This window comes from Ascaphus truei, chromosome 5, assembly GCF_040206685.1.
Source record: "Ascaphus truei isolate aAscTru1 chromosome 5, aAscTru1.hap1, whole genome shotgun sequence".
Lineage (NCBI taxonomy): Eukaryota > Metazoa > Chordata > Amphibia > Anura > Ascaphidae > Ascaphus > Ascaphus truei.
In genome coordinates, this window is record NC_134487.1 from 98188890 (window position 1) to 98216574 (window position 27685).

Genomic DNA, 27685 nt, shown 5'->3' on the forward strand with positions numbered 1-27685 from the left:
AGGGAGTTCTGGTAAGTTCGTCTGGAGGGGGCCAAGATGTATAAATGTTGCCCAATTTGAAGTATTGTTTCATATGTAAACCACAAGTTTCTTTTGAAAAATGAAGTTTAAACAAAGTATAAATAATCCCCTAATATCTTAGTTAAACAGGATTATTCTTTTAATTAGTAAAGCAATGTGCAGAATTACAGCCATCCAGGATAAGCACCTGAAAATTATACTATTTTAGTTAAAGCAGCAGCCCTGTTCTCCTTCTTCCCTTTCCCCATATTATTTACAGGATGGAAACGGGGGTCTACCTAGTGATGAACCGCGCTATTTTCAGTTCTGAGGTTCTCCCCAGTTTCCAAAATATTTACCGCGGAAGTTACTTGTTTTAAGTATCCCTTCAGGAGATACAAAATGGCTGCCAATTCTCAGGCCAAGAAGAATCCGCAATATCATCGGTTGCAGTTTTCTGTTGGATGGCCATTTAAATTCTCTTGAAAACAATGGGAACTACTTACTCATATTTTCACAAGTGTCTCAGGAACCCGCGGTCCAAGGAGGGGAAAATAGCACTGTTCAGCTCTGGAGGAACCCCCTGTAAAAATGGTTTGATTACTGCTTTAATACATTTTACTTGTGTACAGGGGCGTAGCTATAGCCCGCGCTCTTGGGGGGGGGGGAGGGGCCTGCTCTCTACAATACATATTTTTGCTGCTGCGCATGCGCGACCGGCACTTGGCTACTGCGCGTGCGCGATCTGAGCTTGCCGATGGTGCAAGCGCAGCAAAACACAATACACAAATTTTGCCCAGGGGCCCGCGCATGCCTTGCTACGCCACTGCTTGTGTATTGTAGAGAAGACACTGTATGGGTATATTCTCTATTGCTGGTTACTTAATGATCAGCCTGTGTTCACTTTTACTGAATCTCTCTCTAAGAGGCTGGAAAATATTTTGGGTGTTATTGCTTCGTGTATTATTATTAACAAATTCACTTTGAGATTTATATATCTATATATTGACTTATATTTTAGGTTTTTTTTGGGGGGGGGGGTTGTCTGAAATTTTAGATGCAAAATGCAATCAGGATTTTTGGACATTCTTCCAATTGAGTTGTAAGAGCTCAAATTATTGGGGGCTATATATAAGTCCTTCAAGCTCCTAAACTGAATCCCAAAGTAGTGCAACAAACAAACCCAATTTATTTAATAGCACCTATTGAAATCTATAGTTTTTTTCACCTTAAATCTTGTTCCATTTCCCCCCTTCCCCACCCACCCCTGTTTTGGAGCTGGGAATCTATGATGCATTCCCCTTGCTGCCAAAAGGTTTTATGGAATTAGAGAACGCTTAATTATTATTTTTATTTTTTGTTTCAATTTTTTTTTATTGTTTTAGAGAGACATAACAAATATATAGTCTTGGAATACATGTGATGTTTTAACAGTGTCACTTGTCCATACAACAAAGGGCATTAACAGTTCGTCATCATTACTGAAATAAAATAGTTGCTATAACACTGTTTTTGAATAAGTGTGGTCTGTCTTCCTATTTCCGGTTGTGTTAGGGAAGCAGCCGCTTCCGTAAGCGTCTCTCATGGGCTTAACAAAGGAAATTAATTATTATTTTAATTTATATGAAGACCATTAAGGACCAATGAAGGTGCACATAGTGCGCGCGATCAACCGCTTCAGAGCGACAGATAAGAGACAACTGAAATTGTTATTGCAGCGTCACAGCCACGTCACGTGAGCGTCACAGCCACACTTCGCCACGCCTACCGATCGCCTCCAGCCTAGTTTGTGTCGCATGCGCGGGTCGCACTCGGTTGCACGGGCACTATAATCGCGGCCTAGCTTGGCGAACTATTGTTGCAAAAATTTTTGTTGATGACAATTCTTTGATTGTTGTTAATGTGAAGTTACCAAGCTATGTTTATAACTACCGGTAACTGGACAATTTGAATCTCCTGTCACGATCATTGGTTCATTTGGAATAAAATTGTTGTTGTTTCCAGTTCACACGCCTTTCCTGTTGTCTATTAAACCGTTCCTTTTGTAATACTTCAATTTTCAATTTCTTACATTGATTTAGGAATTGAATGTCTTTTTTTATTTTTTGTTTTTTTTAATGAGTTCTCATTTTCCCCCTGTATTACACTGTGTGTATATGCAGCACTGTAGATCGTTTTTGCAGACATCGTAAATCTCTGCCCCGTAGAGCTTACACTCTTAATAGTGGGGTCTGATGGTGACTTGCCACGGTAACAAGGAGTGGTGGCCCTAAGGCCGCGTTTATGGCGACGTCGACGCGACTGATGACGTCACCCGGCGCCAGTGGCGAAAGTTGAACTTTAGTTTTAAGCGACGTTGCTGGCGACAAGGCCAGTGACGTCACCGATGAGGGCAGCGCTCTGTGATTGGTTTAGACAGTCGCATGTGGCGACTGTCTCTAAAAAAAAAATCTAATTTCACTGGCTTCCAAATTTTGGCTTGCGACGTCGCTCCGTTGCCGTCGCGCTTATGCGACAGATTCAATGCACTATAAGCGCAGCCTAAGGCCGCGGTCCCAGTGTGCACTGTAGCATGCGTACCCAGCGCTTCACTGCGATCTGAGGTCTGTCGGGAGAGTCAAAGATTGCGTCTGGGGGGGGAGGGGGCGTGGTGGGTGTTTTGCGGGGGCGTGGCCATGACCTCACTCAGCTGGTTCACCCTCATTGGCTGAACCGCCGGCAGGGGGCGTGACCACGCCTCCGTCGCAAGTTGTAAAAACAATTTGCCTGTCTTTCAAAAAAATGGTAGTACAGTGCGGCTACCAAATGCGCGTGAAGGTATGTACTGGGCCCAGCCCCATTGAGAGGCAGTACTTGTACGCACAGCACATGCCGAGCCGTGCACTGTATGACACACTGGGGCCACAGCCTAAGATTTGTACCAGTCACCCATTTCAATTACTGTGACAATAGCTCTGCATATTAAAGCTGCCGTTCAAGCACTATCCTACGTGTGTATCTCTCTCTATCGTCTCTCTCTGTTCTGGCACACCCCTCTTTGAGCCCTGCCCTTTCTCTAGCAGTGCACCAAGTGTATCTAGTGACTGCCTGGTCACATGATCTTCCTCACAGAACTTTGCATCTTGTGTCCTCTTCTGCGGCACTGACAGCCATTTAGTGAACCCCTGAGCCAAATCTTCACCAATCGATCACAGGAGAACGGATCGATCTGCAATTTAGCTAATCACTTGTGAGTGTGCAGATTGTATTGATGCACATATTGAATGGAATGTTTTAGGGGGGTTTAAAACAGCAGCTTGAACTACAGCTTTAAATTAACGGGGATCCAAATATGTTTAAGTATACTTAGATTTGCTGTGTTTTTCTCAAATGCATTTTGCGGGATTGCAATTTATTACAACACTATCTTGAGCTAGCAGGTACATTGTTAATAGTGGAGCATATGTAACATATATTTAGCTTGCTGATCACAGATGAATGTTTAATATAGGGGGAGTCTTCGTTCTCTCCAAGCACATTTTGGACCCTTTTTTTTTTTAACGCTGCTAAATCCTCACGCTGCGCTCATGTTTTAGTGCCTTAGGCTAAAGCCCCACTCCCAGAGTCAGCGCACCCGCACTGCAGACAGGCGGTGCGGTGACATACACAGACCGCGATATGCGGTCTGTAGGGAGCCGGAGCGGGAGGTGGGCGGGAGTGGGAGGTTTGACAGGGAGGGGGGGCGTGGCTTGAGCGGAGGGACCCGCTACTCTCCCCCCCCTCCCTCCACGGACTCGGGCTGGAGGTGCTGAGGGTAAGTATTAAACACACACGCAGGCACTCATACACACACACACACAGGCAGGCACTCATACACACAGACAGGCACTCACACACACACACACAGACAGAGGCACGCACTCACGCACACACACACAGACAGAGGCACGCACTCACGCACTCAGGCACACACACATACAGGCACGCACGCACTCAGACACACACACAGACAGGCACTCACGCTTTCACTCCACACTCCTCCCCGCTCCCCGAAGCCTCCCCTCCCCATTGGCTCACAGCCACACCACGTGACGCATCAACGCTAGACATCACCATTTTCTTGTGTCCCCTAGCGGCTGACGCGCCACAGCGTGTAGTCAGCTGTGCCGCCAGGGGGGACCGGCTCGCGAGGATTCCCCTGCTGGTGGGGAACTCGCGACATGGCCGCCCGCGCCAACGAGCGCAGCGGGACCGAGGCCTTACATGGCTGTGATGCTGTGCACAATCTGTTCTGTTTTCAGTTTATTATTACTAAGACTTTTGCTCAAAAAAAATGCCATCATTTTGGAAACTAGAATGAATTAAACGTTTAGTAAGATCCATAAATTGCTTCTTGCCAAATGACTAATGTAGAAAATGAATGTAACATACGGTATTGTGTATTTTTGCAGTTTTTACATATTTCTGCTGGATTAAGAAAAAAATTCTTACATCTGTGTTTTTGTCAATCATACATGTAATATTGAACTTTTACCTACAGCGATCTTATTTTCTGTGAATCTCACTGATTTTTAGCATGTGGCCTTATAGCCTTCAGTGGCAGCTAACTGCTTTATGAGTTCATGGCACAGATGTCTACAAGAGCAAGGAATAGGTTGTGACATGGCTGCTGTCTACATTCCCTTCCATGTATTTTGTGCTGCGAGAGCCAGGAGACAGCGCCCAGTTCAGTGATCGTTGGTTCTTCCGGCACAGAACGAGTTAAATAACGGCTGCTCCCCGCAAGCCCTCGGGTGCGCAAGCGCTGTCTTGCGCGCGGGTCAGTCGCTCAGCTACCTGTAGAGGGAGTGCGTGCACACCAAGCACGCGCCAGCTCGGCGCCCCTCCGTTTCTGCCCTGTAGAGGGAGCACACATCCTGTGTCATAGCCCCAGCTCACGCCTCTCGCGCGCGCAGAGTGACAAGATGGCGACGGTCTATACAACACTGGCGCCACCCGATCTATAATACTGGGGATTGGAAAAAGAAACCAATGGAGATGGAGAAGACTGACGATGGTTTCATTGAACCGAGGTGGGTGCCTGGCTCGTTTTGTGGGGAGGGGAGGAATAGAGTATGCGGGAAGTAAGAGGGGTCGCGGCCTTTGTCCCGGGGAGGGAAGCGGGGGGTACCGGGTACAGCATGGTGGGGACATCCAGGGGAGAAATGACCCCACATATGCTGGGGAGCCAGGATCCCTCCATCTCCCCGCCTGTGTGTATATATAGTATTTGGAGGAATTATATATTTTTTGGCGGGTATTTCTAAAACAAAAATCTTTGCTTTTAAGATTTGTATTATTATTATTTTTAAAAAGAGACTGTGAGCTCATTACTTTCACTCGTGCCCAATCTTGGGAATTGGTTTACCTTGTATTCTCATTTTGTAAAGCGCTGCGTACATTGTTTGCGCCATATAAATAACATACATGATGGTGGCAACTGTGGGAATCATTTCTGCACATAGTTGGGTTTGAGGCAGAAATCAAAGCACCGCATAATACACACACACAGTGATGGGCATTTAGTATGGGGGTGGGGGTGCAGTGAATCTTTCGGGGGCTACATTTGACATCTGACCCCCCCCCCCCACTTTTTTAAAAAGTGTTAGAGGAAATGTTGAGTGCGGCTTAGTACCATCATATGTTACAGAGTGAGGCTGCATCAGTTAATATGTAGGGGCAGAAATGAATACATCCATATTATTAGCTGGGGCAGAATTACCCCACCGGAGGGATATATCCTGCTCTATAATATTTCTTGGTTTGGCAGTAACAAGTGTCGCCTATCCACAAATTAAGCAGGTGTAGGAAAAAAAAAAAAGTAATAGATTAGCAAGTCTGGTATGTACTGCAGAGTATCCTAACGTGACATTAACGTCTTCGCTGCCAGAATGGGCTACATTTAAATGTCACGTGGTTTACATAGGGCACTGGGAGATGAAGACTTGCCCTGGATCACAGGAAGTGCTGGGTGACGGAGTCACACAAGTTGGTTGCGCCCGTGTATATGGCAGCTCTTGTCAGTATACCGGCGTAGCTATCATTTTCCCCATAATACCAACATGCCATTGAAATGTTTTTGTACAGCTATATTTGTTCACTTTCTATCCTTTACTCGCTTGCACCTAGGAAAATAAACGAGAGATTGATGTTGGGTTGGAGAAACCTAGGAAGTGCACATAAGCTGCAGACATGACCCTTATGCTAATTCAGAGTGGAGACGTGGGTACACAGTTGCAGTTATATATTTTAAAAATAACAAGTATAACCACAGACCATTCTTAATGGTTTCCCCTGTAAATGTTAACACCCTCAAAACAAACAAAAAAACCTTGCAATGTACTCAATTTGATTAAGTATGGCCGGCTTATTACATAGTCGATTTTGTAAGAAATACAATATATAGGGCTGCCTAAAGGGCACTGTACATTGAAACTGGCGTCGATGGCATGTGGGCTCCTGTTCTATGTATTACCCAATCCATCCACTGTCCGCCTGTCCCCGGGTGAAGAAACGCAGCATCTGAGGTGAAAGCCACAGCCCCCCACAGATCCGTACCCCCTACTTGCTGAGTGACGAGCAGTGTTTACATTACTTTCTATTAGATAATACACGCTACTTAATAAACGTACAGACGAACTATATAAAACAAGTTTAACGACATACTGTATAACGATTGCCCTGGTTGATAAAATGCGGTTAGTTCCCGTGCTAATAACTGCGAGGCATGAGAGCCGAGTGCCTAAATCCCTCCATACAATGTGCTGGGGATATACACCTCACATCCCTGCTGAATCTGTCCCCGGAGGTCGCTGCTGTTTGATTATCCCAATCTGGGTGTTCTTTAGGGTCTCTGTGTTTGTGTTTTTGATGGTCAGTTGGTGCTGTCTGGATCAGCCTGTCCGGGGTGTGTTGATGATCCGGACAGGTGGTGAGTCAGCACTGCGCTCGGTCATGCTCAGACATGCACAGTTTCAGCTCCGGATCTAGCCCTGACTTGTCTGTACACTGCTATTTAAAGGGACTACAAGCTATACCGCGCAGCACTCTAGGGGGGAGCTGGGGACGGCTCCAGACAACAAGCACTTTATTTAACCTCTTGTACTATTTATTGTAGGTAAGATGGGACATTTTCACTGTTTTATTTAGGGTGGCTCTTACTGTTAGGATACGCTGTAACTATTAACAGTCGGGTTAAATATCAAAGAGCTGCAATGCCATGCATAGAACATCATGTATTGAGTTAGATATGGGGTTCTGTTAGAAAGCACTACATGAAATATTTAAAATATTACATAGTTAAGGACAATTTTTTTAATATCTAAAATGACCTATTTTATACTACTTGTCAAGTTTTTAGTATTTATTTCTAATGCTGTCAATGTTTAGGTTATGAATGTGTGTTGGAAGAGGAGAAAATATATTATCTTGTTGCAGGCAATCGTGCAATATGAACATGTCGTGCACTACAGATTGTTTAGACTCTTCTCAGATTATGGCTTCAGATCAAGAGGCGCTGGTTAGTATTTAAAACAAAAATTCTTTGAAATCACTAAGCTAATATGTATATACATTGAAAACTTGTCCTTTTTAAACCTGCTTCCTGTAAAAATGATTACTTTAGCAGCTGTTTAATTTCTACAGGTTAAACCGAAGGCACAGTTGCTGAAGTTGTTAAAATCTGCAGGAGCACAAAAGGACGCTTTTACGATGAAAGAGGTGAGTGTTTAATTAAACCCATTTAGGTAATATGTCTACCGTGATTTATCCAATACATTTTCTGTTTAAAGTTTGCGAACTGTTGCCGTACCTTATTATTAGAATTCACTGTATTGTCTCCATACTTGCGCTACAGGTTATATACCATCTTGGTCAATACATTATGGCCAAGCAGTTGTATGATGAGAAGCAGCAGCATATTGTCCACTGCTCCAATGATCCTCTTGGAGAACTATTTGGGGTACAGAGCTTTTCTGTAAAAGAACCCAGGTAATTAACATAGACAACTTGATTATATTTCAATGTAATGTTAATATCAAGCAGTATGGAAGAGAAAAAAAAAATGTCTTAACGTTTTGTCATGCTTTTAATGCCCAGAATTTCTTGTGCTATCCTAATTGAAGTCTTTAATATAAAACAGTAAACCACAGTATGTTTTAAACAAGATTAATACCGTAGGCACATTGTTCGCTAAACATATATATAATTTTGATTCTGTGATGTATTTGTTTTTTTCCAGGAGATTGTATGCAATGATTTCCAGGAATTTGCTAACTGCTGGTTCACAATGTAAGTTAATTATATCAATCAATTACAAGTCCTGTAATGACATGTTGGGTGTTTTGGAGGCCAGCACATGGGAAAAGGAATTCTTTATTTTATTAGTTTTTTCAAAAAATATATATATATATCCTTAGTGCAATAAATGTGTTTTTTATATATATATATATATATATATATATATATATATATATATATATATATATATATATATATATATATATACATACACACACACACACCCTGGCTGTGCTCAAAGCTGTGACCATGCAGCAAGCTTAAGCCTATAGGGAACCATGTTAAAAATGGTTATTGAGTCAAAAAGTGACACTGTGTGCTCATTTGCATGTCATTTCCCAGAATCCCTTGCTGCAGTGGAAGTGCTGTATGCTGGGTGATAATGGGGAAAGGCGGGGTTGCAGACCTGCCTAAGACATCAAAAAATAAATAGAATATATATATATATATATATATATATATATATATATATATATATATATATATATATATATATATAGCAACTGTAAATATTCCTGTATTTAGAGAATAAAGGGTCAGTTTCTCCGGGGCAGTGGCATGTTTAATGTAAAAGACAGACAAAATTTAAAAAAATTAAAAAAATGTAACCGACAATTACAATAGTTTTGAAATAATTACGTGTTAAAGCACATAAGTAGCTGATATGTTCAAGTTCAGCAGACAGAGAAATAAAAGCAGTTTATTTTTTACATAATTAAAACTGTTACATTGAGGGTGATTGAATCTTTGTAAGGCTGTTCTCAAAGTAAGTTTTACTTAGTTGCATGCTGCAAAAAATGTTTCCCCTTTCTGCGAGACTCAAAAGAGCCACCAAGTACATCCTTTGAGAGTGCCGGTGACCAAGTCTGTTTTCCATTAATACACTTTGGTCCTAAGAGGGATTGCCCTTTTTAAGGCCATACAGCCTTTGCCCGCGCGGAGGCGGGCCAAGGCTGTGATGTCACCCGCGTGAAGCGAGTGCGTTTTGCGTCCATGGTTCACGCGCTGTGGGGGTTTGCCTAAGGGCGCCACAGAGCTCATTGGGCGAACCGCTCGCGTGACCTGCCTGTCACGCCAAGAAATCGGTTTGAACTGATTTCTTGCGAAACGCGCGCCCCTCCTGCTTGCGTCTGTGCTGTCTATAAGCACTGAGGTATTGCACTATATGTTGTGTCATTTTGTATGATGCGCTGACTTTTCTGTTTTTGTCTGTCTATGGGCGCGATCAATGCCTTTAGGCAATGTGATTGCGCCCCGCGGGGACGCCTCAGCGCAGTCTGTAGTACTATGGACCTGGCCTTATTGTGAATTGTGTGTTTCACCTCAACACACTAATCACCCAACCCCCTTTTCTGCATCTTTTAAATGAAGATGTCAAGATCAAAAATACATGTGTTTTTCAAAGGAGTTCTTCCATCCTTGGTTTATTTTACTTTGCTCCAATAATGGAAATGATGCTGTGTTCTGGTGTTGGGCTGCGTCCCCGCTGGCGCTGAGCGTGGCGCGGGCACGCACGCTCTCCCAAGCTTGGCGTTTGCGTAGACAAAAAAATGGGATTTTGAAGCGCGCTCAACATGCCCCCCGCTCCGGCTTGCGAAATACAGAGGACACCGGCGCTCATGCTTAGAGAGTTGGTGACATCACTGCTCTCAAGCATGAGCGCAGTCAGCGCCAGCAAGGACACAGCCTTAGTCACTATACCATCAGAAGAGGGGGGCACTTTGTCAGTTGAAGGAGAGAGACAGACTTACTCGACACATTGAAACCTGTTTAGACTACGGCCCCAGTGGTCACTGCTGCGTGCACGGGTGAAAGCTTGCGGAGAGCTGTGGGGGCGTGGCTAAATTTCAAATGTGCTAAATTTCCGGTTTCCTTTCAGATTCCTCTGACGCCACGACTGACAATGAAACCAGTAGTCTTCCTGATCAAAAGGTGTGTAATGACTCGAACGTATTTAGGGATCTACATGTTTAGGTTTTAGTTTTCTATGTCACAGTTTATAATGCAAGTATTTTGTACATGACAGGATAGTCATGTTTAGTGTGTATTGTCCTTTTTCATATATAGGATTCGGTACAGGAACTGCAAGATGAGAACATTACGTCGCCAACCTCGGAATCTAGACCAAGTAACGCATCCCAGAGGAAAACTCACAGTGAATCAGGTAAATATTTTTAATTCAATTATTTTCTTGCTGCTCATTCTTATACAGTTATCGACTAGCAGCAATTATTAAACAAATGAGAATTCATGCGTTGTCCAAAATGTCTTGGTTGAACCTATATTTTTTTACCGTTATTACCAGACAAAAATCTGTTCCTTGAACACATCAATGTGGTTGTATAATATTTTATTGACTTATTTGAACATTTTTAAATGGGAATTTCCTCTTGGCCGTTTTTTTTTTTTTAACATTTTTTTTATTGTTTAAATAAATGCAGCCGTTTTTGTATCTTTTACGACAGTGTAATTATCTAATGCTTCCCATGGCATGCAATATGGCTGCTTATTTCAAAAGCGGAAGATGTGACTTCCTACATTGTTGCTACAGCAACCCAAATAAACTTTATAAATTAAATATTAAAAGAGCATAAAGTGTGGAAAAATGTAGCACATGCTATCTAATACTATACAAGGGATTTTATTTAAAAAAAATGTAAACTACCGATTTTTAAATGAAATGCTTTAAAGATAAGCAAAAAAAAAAACAGAAATCCATGCTGCATCAGTCTTTTGCTTGATGCATTAAATATGATAGGATTGGTAACTCACAGTTTTCAAGGGTTGCTAGAAAAAAAAAAGAAACCCCTGCCTAGCAACTGCCGTGCAGGCCTGTCATTTGGAAAAATAGACCACGCGAGGAACACATTTGTCTTTTAAAATCCTTGGATATCTGATTTCACAGTGGATGGAAACTCTTTGTTTTATCTGTTGTATTTAATATGGTGGAACTGCCATTTTCAATTACATAATTTAATGTGTAGAATTTGGACAGGAATTTTGCTTTAATTGAAAACCACTCCTAAGGGCAGCTACATTCTGTTAAAACGAATGGGAAGATTTTTTTTTTTTTTAAATCGGTTTATGTCCCCTCCTCTTCTGCTATTTTATTTGTCAAGTATGGACAGTGGTTAAAACATGTTCTATGTATTCATTGTAATAAACATCTGTGTAGGTGAGTACTTACACTGAATGTACTCTGAATGGACTTTTATCAAAGTTTGCTTGTAGGGAAAACCCTCACTTTGATAGTCTCATAGTTTTTACCAATTGTCTTAAACATGTAAACAGTAACAAATACTTGATTTTGCAAACATCTTTATAATACCGTAAAAACGAATTTATAGAACTGATTAGCAAACGGCTGTATTTCATGAAGCAAAACATATTGTTTGCGAAACCCTATATAGATGATTTTGTATTTTCCAATTTGCTTAGAAGACAATTCTTCAGCCGATCCAGCTGCAGAGCAACAAAGAAAGCGACATAAGTCAGACAGTATTTCATTAACCTTTGATGAAAGCCTTTCCTGGTGGGTGATAAGTGGCTTACGGTGTGATAGAAATAGCAGCGAATCGACAGACTCTTCCTCTAATCACGTAAGTAAGGATAATAGAAGAATAAATACATAGCTTAAAACTATAACTCCCTAGTCAGTTGCCAGGTAAGGATTACTGTACTTGTAGAAACCTTAATGTCTGTCATCAGCGTGATGTTCTTTTAACAAGTGTGCAGGAACATTTACACTTTCAGTGCTGAGTAGGTCATATGGTACATGTTAGATGTGCATGCAGTGATTGATGGAGGAAAATACAATTTCTTTTACCGCTAAAGCACTGAGGCAATACCACAGTTTTCTTTCTATACTATTAAGTAGATTTATATTTCTCTTGCAATAACTGCACATTATGCAATACTGTACACGCTTTCATTAGAGACTCGTACCTCACCAAGTAAAGAAAGCGGCACCCATGCCACAGTTTCACTGTTCAGGACTGGTTTCTAAAGCGGTTCATTGCTTCCTTTTTACATCTACGCTTTTGGAGAAATGTTGATTAGTGAAGCATGTCTACATCTAGGCCAGGGGTGGCCACCCTTCTTTTTCAGGCAGGCCAATAAAAGGGAACATTTTGTTGCCATGGCGACGTGTCACAGAGCGACTGAATTTGAGTAAATAAAGTGTTGCAGGGGCCTCTCGCAGTCCCACGGCATTAATTTAAATGCCGTGGGGAAGAGCGCGAGGCCTCTGCAAAGACCCGCGGCCCCCCCCCCTGCAAATTCTACTGCCCTCCAGTTTGTGCACCCCTATGCTAAGAGATAATGGTGAAAATTAGGGTTGCAGAACAGTCCGAGACATGAATGTGCTCACCAGGGGTATTGTTATTTTCTACATCAAAATGGTGAGAATAAAAATGCATTGCATTTCTTTTTGAAGTGTGGAATCCAAACGTGTAAGTTTATTTCTTCATATACTCATCTCTGCCCCCTCCCCCCAGCCCCACCACCGCCAATCCTTGGTGTAGGAGCTATGTTGTGGCATTGCGTAAGACCGCGATTGTACTCGCGGTGCGCGACGCCGGAACAAACTAATGGTGGCAAATGAAGGCGCACATAGCACGTGTGACTAAGAGATACGAAGCGACCGACTGGTGAGACAAATCAAATTGTTTTTGTAGCGCCACGTCACGTGAGCTGTTCAGCCAAATAGGGCGAACCGCTCACATGACGTCACAGCCATGCCTCCCTGTCGCCTGCAGTGCATGTTTCATATGACGTTACGCAAGCATGCAGTATAATTGCGGCCTAAATTTGAGCAGGCCATGAGAGTTTAAACAAAAATTGTGTCCCCATTGAGTATTAGTAACTTACATATCAGTGGATGCAGAAAGTAGTTCTGAAAAAGAAAACTGGCTAACATAAATTGAGGTTTTTATAAAATGATGGACAATCCTCCTTCCTTTGTTTTTTGTTTTTTTTAATATATATAATATATTCAGTCTACTCACTCATATTTTTTTTGTCCACTTCTATAAATATGTACACCATTTAGAATTTCCAAAGCAAAAGCCGTTATTTGCAAATACATTTTTATTTGTGTTTTGAACACATCATTTTGCTTTATTACCTTCATGTCCAAATGGACCAACACCTCTGGCAGTGAAAGACTTCATTTGGTACATTTTCATCATGTTGTGTGTTTTTTTTTTTTTTTTAAATAAGCAAAATTGTCTTTTCGTGCTCAGCTATTTGAATCATCCCAGTGGTACACAAATGCTAATTTGAGCTTTGTGGGGGTCCGTATTCCTGCCTTCTGCTTGTGTATCCCACTTGTTTTTCATGTTCTGTAATGGATTGTGCTCCTTGTTTATAACGTTTTAAATAAACATAAAATTTGCATTGAAGTAATTATCATATAGACTTATGATTGTTACTGGCAACACAGATTTATTAATCGTGCGTAATGTCTCTGCAGCACTTTCTGCTGTTGTGGCTGTGCAACAAAATACAAGTAATAGGCAGCTTTGGCCTTTTGTGACCAAGTCAAAACAGCAATGAGCACACTTCCCTGGTCAGGATAAAGAATCGCAGCTGGGGTGCAATACCCATACCTGATTCATAAGAGTTACTCTAAATAACTCATACCACCTTCTGCACATGCTCCTCCCTCCCCGTCTCCCAACTTCTTATCTTCAATAATACTTTTGTAACTTTCCTTCTTTTTCAGCCATCATGCCTTCCTTGACGCCCAGTGTATGTAGGATTAGTATGTGTTGACAATTATTTCAGGCAGGCAAGGATATTTTAAAGATTACAGCAGCTGTATGGCCGTGTTTATAGCCGTTTTGCCCAGAATCCTCTTACGCTTAAAGTCCAGGGGGTTTCGGGTCCAATATCTCTCTCTACATGAAATGGTATAACACAGGGCATAACCCAGCAGAGGACAAGCGAGAACCACCAATGATGTACCATGCGTCCCAGAAGTGGCAAAAGCAATAAAATCCATGAAGAATGGGAATGCTACTAAGAGAAGATGAAATTAAAACTGAAATCTTGAAAGAAGCTGGGGAAGAAGTAGAAAAAGAACCTTTCAAATTTATTTTACATTCTGCTTGAAAAACAGGACATTCCAGAATTATGGGGTGTAATACCATAGTTCTCCTCATCCACAAGAAAGAAGACCTCAAGAAGTACAGACCAATTAGTCTACTTCTAATCAAGATTTTTACGAAGATACTCACTAATAGGCTGCAACAGACCATGGATTTTGCCCAGCCTAGAGAACAAGCAAGTGGATACAACACAATTGATCACATCCAAGTCATACAAGAAGTGATCTCCTGAAGTAATGCATACAATCGACCACTTCATTTAGGGTTTGTAGATTACGAAAAATCATTTGATTCTGTCTACACCTTGTCAGTCCTTGGTGCATTAAGAAGACAAAATATAATATTAAGCACATTTACGACATACACAACCATTAAATCAAGGGTGTGTAAACTTGGGGCACAAGATTTTTCTGTGTGGGGGCGCAGTGTTGTAGAGGCCCCGCGCTCTTCCCAAAGGCATTTAGGTTAAATGCCGGGGGATCGCATGAGGCTTCTGCAACTTCCATTACCTTGAATCAGACTGCTAGTGTGATGCAGCGTCAATTGATGCTGGGTACAAGGTGAGGGTGGGGGCGCGAGCAGTTGGCGGGAGCTGGCAGGGGGATGCAGGACAAAAAAAAAGTTTGCGTACCCCTGCATTAAATTAAATGAAGATACAAGCAAGATAAGGATCAGCAAGGGCGTGCGCCAGGGAGACATGTCACCAAAGCTTTTCGCTACAAAACTTGAATTGTTGAAGACCTTAGATTGGGATGAAAAAAATTATAAAAATCAACTGAATATTTGAGTCTCCTGTGATTTGCAGATGAGTGTTATTTTAGCCACACGTCCAATTGGAGAACTCGCCGAAGCAAGTAAGAATGTGGGCTTCTGTATGAATCTCGGCAATACCAAAGTGATATTCAACAAATGTGTCAAGGCGGCAAATATTAAAATAGCGAATAGAACTAGAAAAAGTCAGACTGTCTACTTTTGCCAGCAAATAAATATGGATTGGAACCTTTTTAAATGAAATCAATAAGTTGATGAAGATGAAAGTGTACATTTGGAAGAAACGACAATATTTCAAAGGAACATTCCATGGTGCCTCAGGAGGAAAGTTTTTGACCAGTGTGTTCTGCCCATGCTCACGTATAAATGTGAAAATTGGACCCTAAATGCGAAGATAATTCAGAAGCATCAGACAACATAAGTATGGAGAAATGTATGCTAGGTATTATCCAAAGAGACAGGAAAAATATCAAATGAGTTTGAAAGCCAAACAAGTGTAACATTGCACGGGTGAAGAAATTAAAATGGCAGTGAAATTCTGGGGAACCCAAACCTTCGCCCCCCATCTCTCGTTGCCCCCTCCCCCTGTTGCTGAAATTCACATGATTCAGCTTCGGCAACCCCATCCATCGAACTTTTTATTTTTTTATTTTTAACGCTGCATTTGGACGGCTCCTTTTAAGAGGGAACCTCTCTAATTGCCAAGTATATGGCTTGTCGGCCAAAATGTTAAACCTCAGCTTTACCCCAGTTATTAGGAGCAAGAGACGGTCTGAGCAGACTCATTACTCTTTGCAGTCAGAGGCTTCTTATTTAGTGTAAGCCGTCCATGTCATTGTATGGGCACCACCAATAAGGCCAGGTACACAGTGGCCGCTGTGGCACGCGTGCCAGACACCACAGCACTCTATGGGGCAGGCCCGTGTAAAGCGCTGTGACGTGTACGCTGGCAGGGAAGATAAGAATTTTGTCTTCCCGCGGCGCGATCGCGTGGCACACAAATGGGAGGGTAGATATGCCCCGTCATGGCCACACCCCGCCGCGCTCCCCTACAGGCCTCCGATTGCGGCTGTAGTCTGCATGCGCCGCCGGGCGTGCGTGCAGCAGGGAGGACGAGCCACCAAATTAATAAAGGGGATGGACATTCTAATTTATGAGGAGAGGCTAGCTAAATTACATTTATTTACATTAGAAAAGAGGCGTCTAAGAGGGGATATTATAACTGTATACAAATATATTCGGGGACAATACCAGGAGCTTTCAAAAGAACTATTCATCCCACGGGCAGTACAAAAGACTCGGGCCATCCCTTAAGGCTGGAGAAAAGGAGATTTCACCAGCAACAAAGGAAATGGTTCTTTACAGTACGGGCAGTTAAAATGTGGAATTCATTACCCATGGAGACTGTGATGGCAGGTACAATAGATTTGTTCAAAAAAAGGTTGGATATCTTTTTAGATGGGAAAGGTATAAAGGGATATACCAAATAAGTATACATGGGAAGGATGTTGATCCAGGGATTAATCCGATTGCCAATTCTTGGAGTCAGGAAGGAATTAATTTTTCCCCTTAATGGGTTTTTTTGTTTGCCTTCCTCTGGATCAAATAGTAAGTATAGATATAGGATAAAGTATCTGTTGTCTAAATTTAGCATAGGTTGAACTTGATGGACCTATGTCTTTTTGCAACCTCATCTACTATGTAACTATATAGATGATTAGTGCTCGACATCCCCTCGCCAGGGGCGAGAGGATTTTGTGAGGCGGCGGCAGGACTGACCTGAAGGCTGGAGCGGATGAAGGAGCTGGCAGCAGTAGAAGAGGATCATAATGTCAGCAGGACAGCAGAGGTGTTTCATGGTGGGCGGGCAGCAGCAGGAGAGCATTCAAATCCATGTGAGCAGCAGGAGAAAAGCTGGATAGGTGCGCGCCCCAGCAGTCCGACCTAGAAGTCTTCAGTAAAGTCACTGAAGACTTCTGGCCGGGGCGCGCTCCAACCCGGATTTTCTCCTGCTGCATACATGGATGTGAATGCACTCCTGCTGCTGCCCGCCATCTAACACTTCTGCTGACATGGTGATCCTCTTCTCCCGCCGCCAGCTTCTTCTTCCGCTCCTGTCTTCAGTGAGTCCTGCCACTGCCATCCACCGAAGCCAGGTAAGGTAGGGGGGTGAGTGAAAAAGAGACTGTTACAGTCTGATTTAAAAAATAAATCCCTTCGGTCAAGTGGCATATTTTTTTTTTTTTATATTTATATAATTTGTCGTGCCCTGTACATGATACGGCAAACTCAATTTAACATTTTAGTCTAAATTCCAAGCTTTACGTCTACAAAGTACAGGCGAACCCTTGAGGAAAACCTGCTGGAGTCAGGCTAGACTCTGAACTGGGGAGAAAATTCACATTTCAGGAGGACAATGACCCAAAGTACAAAATCAAATCCACACTGGAGGTACAAGAACAGAATTAATGTTCTTGAGTGGCCCAGTCAAAGTCCTGACTTGAATCCAATGGACCATTTATGGAGAGACTTGAACATTGAAGTTCATTGACGATCCCCAACAAACGTCTCAGAACTGAATCCATTTTCCTGTCAAGAATGGGGGAAAAATTCACTATCCTACTGTGCAAAGCTGTATGAGACCTATTCAAAAAGCCTCCTTGCAGTAATTGCTGACTTAAGAGGCAGAATACTTTTGCAATGAGTAAATTACATTTTGTACATTTCCTTTGCTGACATTTAACCTCTTCCTACAACAGTTTTCAGTTTGACCACTACAGCTTTGTAGCTTTGAATAAAACAAGTTTGTTTGAAAAACTGCATACATTTGTATTTAAACAAAATGTGACGGCATTGGCAGGAGGTAAATACTTCTGCAAACTGTGTGTGTGTGTGTGTGTGTGTGTGTGTGTGTGTGTGTGTGTGTGTGTGTGTGTGTGTTGTAACATCGCCGGAAGAAGAAATCAGTGTATCTCGAAAGCTCGCTCAAATAAAAGCATTTCGTTAGCCGCAGAACGGTATCATCTATTTATTTTTTGATTATTGAAGCTCGGCTAACACGGTACTGATACCTCTACATATATATATATTATATAGCTCGACAAATGCCCTCATTTTACCCACTGGCACGTTACCGGCAGTGTCTCCCCCTTCAACTCCCGGCATTGCCATGACAACAGGACGCTACGTGACGTCGCAGCATCAAGTTGCCATGTCAACTTGGGGAACACAGATCTTAACTTTAAAAAAAAAAGTTCAGCTCTGAAGAACCCCCCGCAAAAGATATAATTAGCCAGTATAGTAAAGGCGTAGAACAAGAAGTATATCATCATGAAGTTCAAATGACCGTGTAAAAAGGAAAATATGTTAACAAAAGTAAGCAAAATATATATATTTATTTATATTTGTTGTGTGTTATTGAATCTTTCCAAGGAAGCAAATTACTTTGATACGTTGTTGTTCACTGCATGAAACCGCCCCTTCAAGTGAAATCCATAAAGTTCCTTTGGCAAACTTCTTTTTCCCCTGAGAAGTGTATGCATTTGTATGCTCCATAGACAACTTTCATACGCTGTTGCTCTCAGGAAACTTGGCTCTCAACCGCTGTTTATACGTGTGCTTTTTGGGGGTCGGAATCGAGGACAATGAGTACTTTTTATTTGAATCATTTAGATGCGTTTATAAATTATTTTTGATCATATCTTGTGTTGGCACAGCATACATTTCTTACAAGTTTACCTGTAATATTTCACTGGTTGTGTTGAATAATCTTACAATTTGTTTCCTTTTTTCAGTAATGTCGAGCCATGTGACCATATTTCAACTAACATTTCAGATGTTTATTCATTTTTCAAATTTCACCTGAGTAATTCGTGTTAATACAGTTTTTCGAACATGAGTAGGATTTCGTAAGGTTTCTACAAAAAAAGGATTGTATTTGTAACTTCTATAGAAGTGATGCTATCACTTCACACTTGTTCAGTGATCAAGTTCTCCTACATTTGTTGTCATAATCATATTACACTTTAAGAAGAGCATCTGTAAAACGTTGAGACCTTTTTATGTGGACTAACCAGCTTGATCTTTAAAATATAGTATGTTGGGCCAAATAAGCAAGTAGACACATTTAAATGTTTTTCTTTTTTGGAATTGCAAAATATAACCCCACAGCAGTTTCATAATGAGATCTCCTCTAAGGATCGAAGTCACTGGCATTAATCACCTTGGTCATTGTCCTTCAGTTGCAACACAAGCTGTTGTCATTCTTGTGGATGCCATGTACAGTATATATGTTTACATATACAACTACATTTAACTGAGAATGTAGTAAAGATTATTAACTTTTACGTATTATTCTTTGTTCAGGATCTTGATCTACCATCTGCAAATGACAACTCCGATTGGTTGGATCAAGCATCAGATTCCGATCAGTTTAGTGTGGAGTTTGAAGTTGAGTCTGTTTATTCGGATGATTACAGTCCTAGTGGAGATGAACAAGGCGTCACAGATGATGATAGTGGTGGTGATGATGACAGTGATGAGGTATGTGTTTCATCATGGTAGAAAGCATACCGAAAAATAATCCTGACTTTCTATTACATTAGTAGGTATGAGCAGTTGCTAATAATTTAACAGCTTGAGTATTAATAGGCTGTAGAATGTCCTTTATGTACTATACAGTCTTCATACATTTTGTATGTAGCGGTTACCATTACTTAATGATTATCTGATGCCTTTTGTTTGCCTACTTCTGCATAAGTGATATGTTTTTGATTCAAAATAATATCCGTATACTGTTTTGATGTGATTGGGTAGCCAAGCCAGTATTTTAGCTTATGTTTATTTCTTCCATTTAGGTATATCAAGTGACTATATACCAGGCTGAAGATAATGACACAGATTCGTTTGAGAAGGACCCTGAAATTTCAGAAGCTGTAAGCAATGTTTATTTATTTTTGTTTAAAATGCTTTTTCATTATTAGTAAATCATTATAAAACAAATTGTTGCTCATGTTTGCAATTGTGGCTATTACACACAGTTTTTTCTAATGAAGCTTTAGTTCAATTAACCTTTTGCTGAAATAGCAGTGGGTTGGTGAAGGCTTTGCCGAAGCATCACTTCGAGAGAAGGTGACTGCAAGGAATTCTAAACTTGTGAGCAAACCTGTTGGTAAACAACATTTTGGCCTCTTATGTCCTACATATATCTACTTGCCATCTTTTTACTTCTGTTTTTACTAACTTGCCTGACGCAGGTGTGTTGCAGTTGGATTTATCCAGACTCGTTCGACTGCCCTTCTCTGCTAGTTTAAACACTTGCTAATAAAGCCTCTGAACTGCACACATATACATATATAGAGTATTGTGGATCTACTCCAAGATGGATCGAGGTTCTCTCTTATATAGACCCATATTCCTCCAGATGGAACAGTTATGTGCAATAAAGCCAAATCCCTCCTTTTCACACCACTTTCTCAACCACTCGTCAGTCTCTTGTGCGAAGAGTCCTCCCATCCTCTACTCTATACTGGCAATACCTCTGAAAAAGCCACTGATGATACTACCTGCCTAAGACCTGTCCATAACACCCTTAATTCCACCTGCACTATGCCAACTTCCTCTCTAGCCTATGTCATTGGTCACTAAGTAGACAATATCTACTTCTCTCCCCTTTCTTGCCTTCTTAACAATTCCCAGAATGTGCCTCATAAAAAGATTTTGTTCTAAGTATGTTATTTCAGTACCACACTGAGTGTAAATCTAAAAGATTAAAGAAGCACAGAATCTATTTCAATTGTGTGGTGGAAAATGTCCTCCTAATGTCCTTGTGCTTTTTCCAATCATTGTCATTTCAGGATTATTGGAAATGCTCTGACTGTGAGGAAATTAATCCTCCTCTGCCAAGTCATTGTCACAGATGCTGGGCTCTTCGGAAAGACTGGCTTTCTGAAGAGAAGAAAAGAAAGGCCCAACCCTTAAAGAGGAAAAGATTGGAAGAAACAGAGGAGGATGAAGGCTTCGATGTTCCTGACTGTAAGAAAGCTAAAATGACAGACTCCCAAGAGCTTAGTGCTGAGAAAAAAGAGGCTGAAATCGTACAGAGTTCAGAATCCCAGGAAACTGAGGATTTTTCTCAACCTTCCACATCTGGCAGCATTGCTTCCTGTAGTCAGGAGGACTCCAAGGAGAGTGAACGAGAAGGAGTACGTGAAAGAGATGACAGTACAGAAACAAGCCTCCCAGTCACCAGCATTGAGCCATGCGTTATTTGTCAGACCAGGCCAAAAAATGGCTGTATTGTCCATGGCAGAACAGGACATCTGATGGCATGTTTTACTTGTGCAAAAAAACTTAAAAAAAGGAACAAGCCTTGCCCTGTCTGCAGGCAGCCAATTCAGATGATCGTGCTGACCTACTTCAGCTAGAAGCAAAACCGGCCCCAAAAAACAACTGAAAGTGGAACAACGAACTGCACAAGTACATTTAAAAAGAATTGCTGCAGGATTCCTACCTCCTTGTGAAATATTTCAAGAAAAGTTTATATTTTTTTATACTTCTGGTGGGAAAAGGCCAGACAAGGAGTTGTGGAAAAGGACTTATTTTGAAAACTTGAGTGCAAAAACACTTTCCCCAAAACCTCTAGCCACACAACTGATCTCAGCTTTGATGTTTAAAGAGCCTGCAAAAGCATAGGACAGCACATGTTTGTTTCTAATAATTAAACTGCTTGCATGTATGAAATAACTCTCAAATCTAGATACATGAAACATGATATGGATGAGTGATTTCGCAGAATATCTCCATTACTGATCGCCTGACTTTTGGAAGTTTTTGTGCCATCTGACTCGCTCACATCCTGTTGTGTATGCAGGCTTGCACTGATGATATTCTGAAGAATCATAACTCTGATTCATACATTGAGTGCTTGTGTAAATCAGATTGTGAAGATAGTGTCGCCTATTTATATACAGTGAATATGTCATCCTCCAATCATTTTAAGTTGTCCTGTCTTACTATACAACACTCACTTCTTCAATCCCTGTTTTAACTCCTATTATAAGTTTCAAGCCACTTGGGTTGTGGAGATGGGAAATATGCAGCAGATTGGAAAGTTAAATAGAGACCAGGATTCCCAATTACAAGTTTTAAAGTTATTTACTGCACAAAGTAGATATGATGGGTTTTTTTTTATAACCAATCATGAACAACTCCACACATGGCATGGGCCACTAACACCGCCATTCAGATGTAAGAGAGCACAGATTGTTCACTTGTTTCAAAATGTTCACACTGAAGCCCAAGTGTGAATAAATAATCTTCAGGAACAGGACTATAGGTGTAAACTGACATGGTTTTTATAGCTCTGTTTATTGTGAGGTTACCAGAGCTATTCATCTTCTTGTGGTATTTATAACTTTTACGTGCAATGCTGGGGACTAAGATCACAGGAGCAAAGATTAAAATAGTTTAATAGGTGGCCGCCATAATTTCATTCATCCAGTAACGTATTTTTTATGTTTGTAAGCTTCATTTTGAGGAGACGGAACGTGAAGGCTGATAGGATGAATGATCTGCTATTCTATACGTGTTAAAATGTGAGATCTGGAAGATTCAATTACTTGTACTACTCCTGCCTTATTCTGACATGTATGCATGGTAGATCTTATGAACATTGCTGAGAAAATTTACGATATCTCTTGTTGCATAAATTTCTAGCGTGTGTGTGTGTGCGTGCGTGCGCTATGCAGAATATATGTAATCAGTGCTTCAAAGCTTTGCCATTTACATCCTCTTATCTTATTTCATTAACCCAGTGGTTCTCAACTCCAGTCCTCAAGACCCCCCCAACAGGTCAGGTTTTCAGGATATCCCTGCTTCAGCACAATATGCTCAGTTGAAGACTGCGCCACCTGTGCTGAAGCAGTGATATCTTAAAAACCTGACCTGTTGGGATGGTCTTGAGGACTGGAGTTGAGAACCCCTGCATTAAGATATTTTAAGCTATGATTGTCACACTGTACAGGACCATTGGTTTCTTCTGGTTACTGTAATGTCCTGTTAGCACTTTAGAGAGCTGGTAAAGTTCAGGAGGCATTGGTACCATTCATTCCATGAGAAGTCTTTGTTCAGGAATTGAAAGTGTGTCTTAGATACTGCTTTTTCAGTTTGTACAGTTGTAATTTTGACTACTTTACGGGTAAATAATTTATCAAACCCAAGTCTTAAAGTTGCATAACTTTTGTTTTATGACGGCTATGAAAAGTGATGTAATTGTTTAAAAAAAAAAAAAAAACATATACTGAATGAGGTCTGGCTTAAAAGGGAATGTCCTCATATCTTTGAACACAGTGCATATATTTTTGACGGCTACATTGCCATCTGAAAGATTTGACCTGCTGATTCCTAAGACTGGTCTTGATTCCACTACCTCTTATATTCTGCCCTTCTCGAAATTTCCTAACTCCTATCAGTTTTCACTATCCTCCTTTTGTACCTCCTCCGGCATAGCATACGTTCACTCTTTTCTAGTTTCGGAAGAACTTCGCTTTCTGAAAGAAAACGCACATGCCTATGGAGGAAAAAAAATCCCATGTTGGAAGACTATAGTTTTATTACCAGTCCTTTTAACCATGTGTATTCTGCTGCCTTTGGTTATTGGAGGACCTGTGTGCATTTTGTTTCCAGCTTTAGATATAAACAGGAGTTTAGTGATTTGGGGTTACTATTAGGTTGTATCACAGTTGTCCTGCCAATGTGGCTCAATTTGACCAAATAAACATTTGAGGTTATTTATCAGTCTCCAGGCTACAAAACGTGTACATAATCTTTGCAATCACTGTACTAGATTTGTCAACTGAAAAAATTCCATTGCTTTTAATAGGATTGCTTTGAAAAAAATCTGGGTCTGTTTGCATCAGTTTTGCCTTGGTTTTCAAGCTAGGAGACTTTCATAAATAGACCTTTTTGGTGTAATATTACCGATTTCCTGGGTGACACCATCTTAATATGTATACCAATATTACCTTAGAGAGAAAAAATAGTTTATTGCAATTGCATTTGCTTAATGATTGTGTAAATTATTCTTGCAGGCAAATGAGTGGCCTGGCTTAGCTGGCTTTTGTCCTCATATCTTCGGAGTTTGAAATAAAACCTACAGGGGAGCAAAATATATCCCCTGAGTCGTCTGAAAATAAAAATACCATTCACATGTCTCAGGCAGGTCTGTAAACCTGCCTTTCCCCCTATGCGTGGGTGGCATCAAATACTTCCAATGCAGCCGGTGGATTCTGGGCAGCACTGATTTTTTTGCTTCTTGTATAAGCTTATGTCTGCTGTACTCGCCATACTTTCTCTTTCTGAAGTTCCTAACCAGACACAAGATAAGGCAGGCACCCCCCACATGTCTGACTTGCATTGGTTTCAGAGAATTTATTTGAACAATCAATATTTCAGTCCGCCCTGGGACCTTTCTCAAGGGTCCTTTTCTTTGTAGTGTACTGTGTACCTTGTAGTTTCAACTGATCAATGTACCTCATCACAGATATACAATATGCATTCATGTTTCTTAAGTCAAGTGAAAAATGTTTCTATAGTTTGCTGTGGCTATGCTTCTCTCTATATTTGTTTTCCCCCCACCCCTATTAATGAGACTAACTAGATATTCTGGGTGGTATTTCTTTTCATGATGTGTAATTTTCCAGTTATGGCTCATGAACTGTCCGGCAGCCAAGCATAGAAAAAGCAGATGGAAATACTTTGGGGATGTTTAGGCTTATGCATTCCACTGCCTACTTTTCCAAATGCAGAGCATTATGTGGACTGCATAGGCTTCTGCATTCCACTAGGGCCTGCTGAAAGCTCCTAGTTGCCATACTTACATCTTCTCCATATTGGGAACATTTTCAATATTGGCAATTGGAAAAGCACACTTTTTTCATGAGAGCCACAGTAGAAGGGATTTGCATTCTTAAAAGTTCATGGTTCCTAAATGTTTTAGGTACAAACCATTCCTGGAGTTATAGTAAGAGATGAGTTTTGGTTAAGTAAACCTCCACCTTGTTAATTACCTCTGCTTTTTTTAATTTTCACATCTGCGCAAAAGATGCTTCTACTTAGTCTTGAAGGCAGTGTGTTCAGACTGCACAACATCCATTTTTAGAAGTAGTTTTGGGAGTCAAAAATAATGCTTTTTAAACAGCTTTTTGGCATTTCTCTTGTGTTGTAACGAATTGAAACAGTGACATAGGCAAGTCTAAAAACCTTGCACTGCATAAGATTTTCAGTTAAGTTCCAAGGTTACAATTAGTTAAACATGTATAGTTATCAACCATTTGTATTGTGCAAACTGTTTAGTTAACACTTCTATCATTATATTTTGGATTGCAGAAGTTCATTAAGTGTTTTTGCACTGTTTATACAAGCTTTCTTAGTTTGACATACTCTATAAATCAAGCAATGCTTGCTAAGGAGATGACAAAGAGCAAACCAACTATGCCTTTTCATACTCATACCCTTTAGTTTGATTATATATAAAGTCCCAATTATAACTAATATATATGAATGATACTTATTTAATTTTCTAGTCTTTTCTGTGTGTTTTTGTAAATCTTTTAGCATTTATTTAATGATTCCATCTTTCATATACTTTTGCAGTGATGTAATAACTGCCATCCGATGACTTGTCATGCTAATTACATGGGTTTATAAAATGCAATGAGTGCCCACAACAGAATATTTTTTTGTCTTGTTTTAAACTAGGGGGTTAGTCATTAAACTTCAATGAGGGCAATATGGCAGAAACTTCAATTGAATGTTGGTGTTTAATGAATGAACCCCTAGGTGTCTTTGGCATCTTCTATGATGAATAGCTTGTTCCTGAGAATTGAAGAGTACATTTTCAGCATCAGTTAAATAAGTGCGTAGAACATTCTGACTAAAAAGCACTGTAGTACTAAAACATTGTAACATTTTGTGAACTATTTATAGTACCTTGTAATTAAAAAAACAATATTTAATTTTAAAATGAGTGTTCATTTTTTTCTGTGTAAGAATTGTATGGCCGGTTACTGCTTTTATTTTTTTTATTTTTTAATATCTTATTTCTACATGTAATCAAAACAAACTCTTGTCTATACAATTGTTTACACTATAGGTTAGATTTACTAAATGTCGATTTTGTTTGAAGGGATAGGTTACCGTTCTGGTCAATGGTATGCATTCTGCGGAGCAAAATGTTACAAGTGGAGTTACCGCAAGGATCTGTATTTAGACCAGTGCTATTTGATATCTTGGTGATATTACAAATGATCTTGAAGTGAAAGTGCCTTTTTGTATACAAAATGATCATCAATTTAGGTAGATTAAATGTTGCCAAGAGTGTAGCAACTACAATTTAAATCTAAAAAGTGCCAAATCAAGTACATGGGCAACATAAATCCAAATGCAGAATACACTATTAATTGCATCATAATGTCAACTGCTTTAGTGATAAAGGACCTAGGAGTCAAAATTTCAGGTGCCTTAAAAGTACTGTAGACAAGGAATGTACGAGCAATAGGGAAAGCCAGCAGAATGCTAGGTGTGTACAGGGAGAGGTAGCAGCAGAAAGGTTGAGGTAGCGATGCCACTTTATAGGTCATTGGTAAGATCTCGCCTAGAGTACTGTGTTCAGCGCTGAAGACCATGTCTCAAGAAGTGCATACATACATTAGAGAGTGTATTTAGGGAAAGGGCTACAAAAAGGGGGTTTGAACTACATTAAAGTTGAATAGGAAAAACTAGAGGACCTCAATTTGTACAGCTTTGGAGGGGGAATATGATGGAAACATTCAACTATGTACAATGTTTTAACAGGATACAGGAAGGAATCCCACTTCAGAGAAAGATAAGTACTAGAACCAGAGGCCATGCTTTTGAAGCTTAAGGAGTGTGGCAAGCTCAGGAAATGCAGTCATGTACTTCACACAAAGGGTTGGGATTTGTGGAGTTGCCTCCAAGCAGAGGTGGTTGAAGCTATAGCAGTAAGGGAATTTCAAAAAGTTTGGACTAGACCTAAGGCTATCCTAAACATTAAGGAAAGCCAAGAATCAAATAGTCAGACTTCACAATAGAGCAATATCTAGGCAGACTAGGGTCCAGATCTACAAAAGGTAGTTTGGCTTTATCACACTCTTACTCCAATTCATATCAATGGAAGTAAAGTCATGCTAAATGAGTGTAAGAGCAAATGAGGGACAAAGGGACGCAAAAACTAAGGTGAACATTTACTAACCTCCATTAGGGATTAACATGCTGTTTAATGCCATTTCAAACCAATTGCTGATGTCAAATTGAGTACATTAACCCTGAGATGGGCAAACCTTACCGAATGCGGCCCCCGCCTTACCTATTGCCTGGTATTTTCTGACATCATGTGACGTCGTGTTGCCAGAAGCTGCCGGAGACCAGGTAAGGGACTTGGAGGCCTCGCATTCTCTCCCCTGCAATTT

The 27685-nt window shown here is 40.7% G+C and overlaps 1 protein-coding gene across 3 annotated transcripts; it reads left to right on the plus strand.

Annotated features, from left to right (window-relative positions):
* The first annotated feature begins 4869 nt into the window (after positions 1–4869).
* Positions 4870–26220, plus strand: MDM2 (MDM2 proto-oncogene). 3 transcript variants are annotated; one of them, XM_075600281.1, is made up of 11 exons: positions 4870–5051; positions 7456–7537; positions 7663–7737; positions 7874–8007; positions 8258–8307; positions 10196–10248; positions 10384–10480; positions 11755–11915; positions 19563–19739; positions 20054–20131; positions 21053–26220. In XM_075600281.1, the coding sequence occupies exons 1-11, from the start codon at positions 5011–5013 to the stop codon at positions 21620–21622; spliced, it is 1518 nt and encodes a 505-aa protein (XP_075456396.1). In that variant the 5' UTR covers positions 4870–5010; the 3' UTR covers positions 21623–26220. The 3 variants fall into 3 exon arrangements, with proteins under 3 accessions (XP_075456396.1, XP_075456395.1, XP_075456397.1); XM_075600280.1 differs by lacking the exon at positions 4870–5051 and adding an exon at positions 6778–7131; XM_075600282.1 differs by lacking the exon at positions 4870–5051 and adding an exon at positions 7005–7135.
* The last annotated feature ends 1465 nt before the right edge of the window (positions 26221–27685 follow it).

Coding starts and splice junctions, on each gene's coding strand:
- MDM2 (XM_075600280.1), top strand. CDS start 6,983: ATGCACAGTTTCAGCTCCGGATCTAGCCCTGACTTGTCTGTACACTGC. Junction 7,538..7,662: donor CTTCAGATCAAGAGGCGCTG/GTTAGTATTTAA, acceptor TAATTTCTACAG/GTTAAACCGAAGGCACAGTT. Junction 8,008..8,257: donor TTTTCTGTAAAAGAACCCAG/GTAATTAACATA, acceptor GTTTTTTTCCAG/GAGATTGTATGCAATGATTT.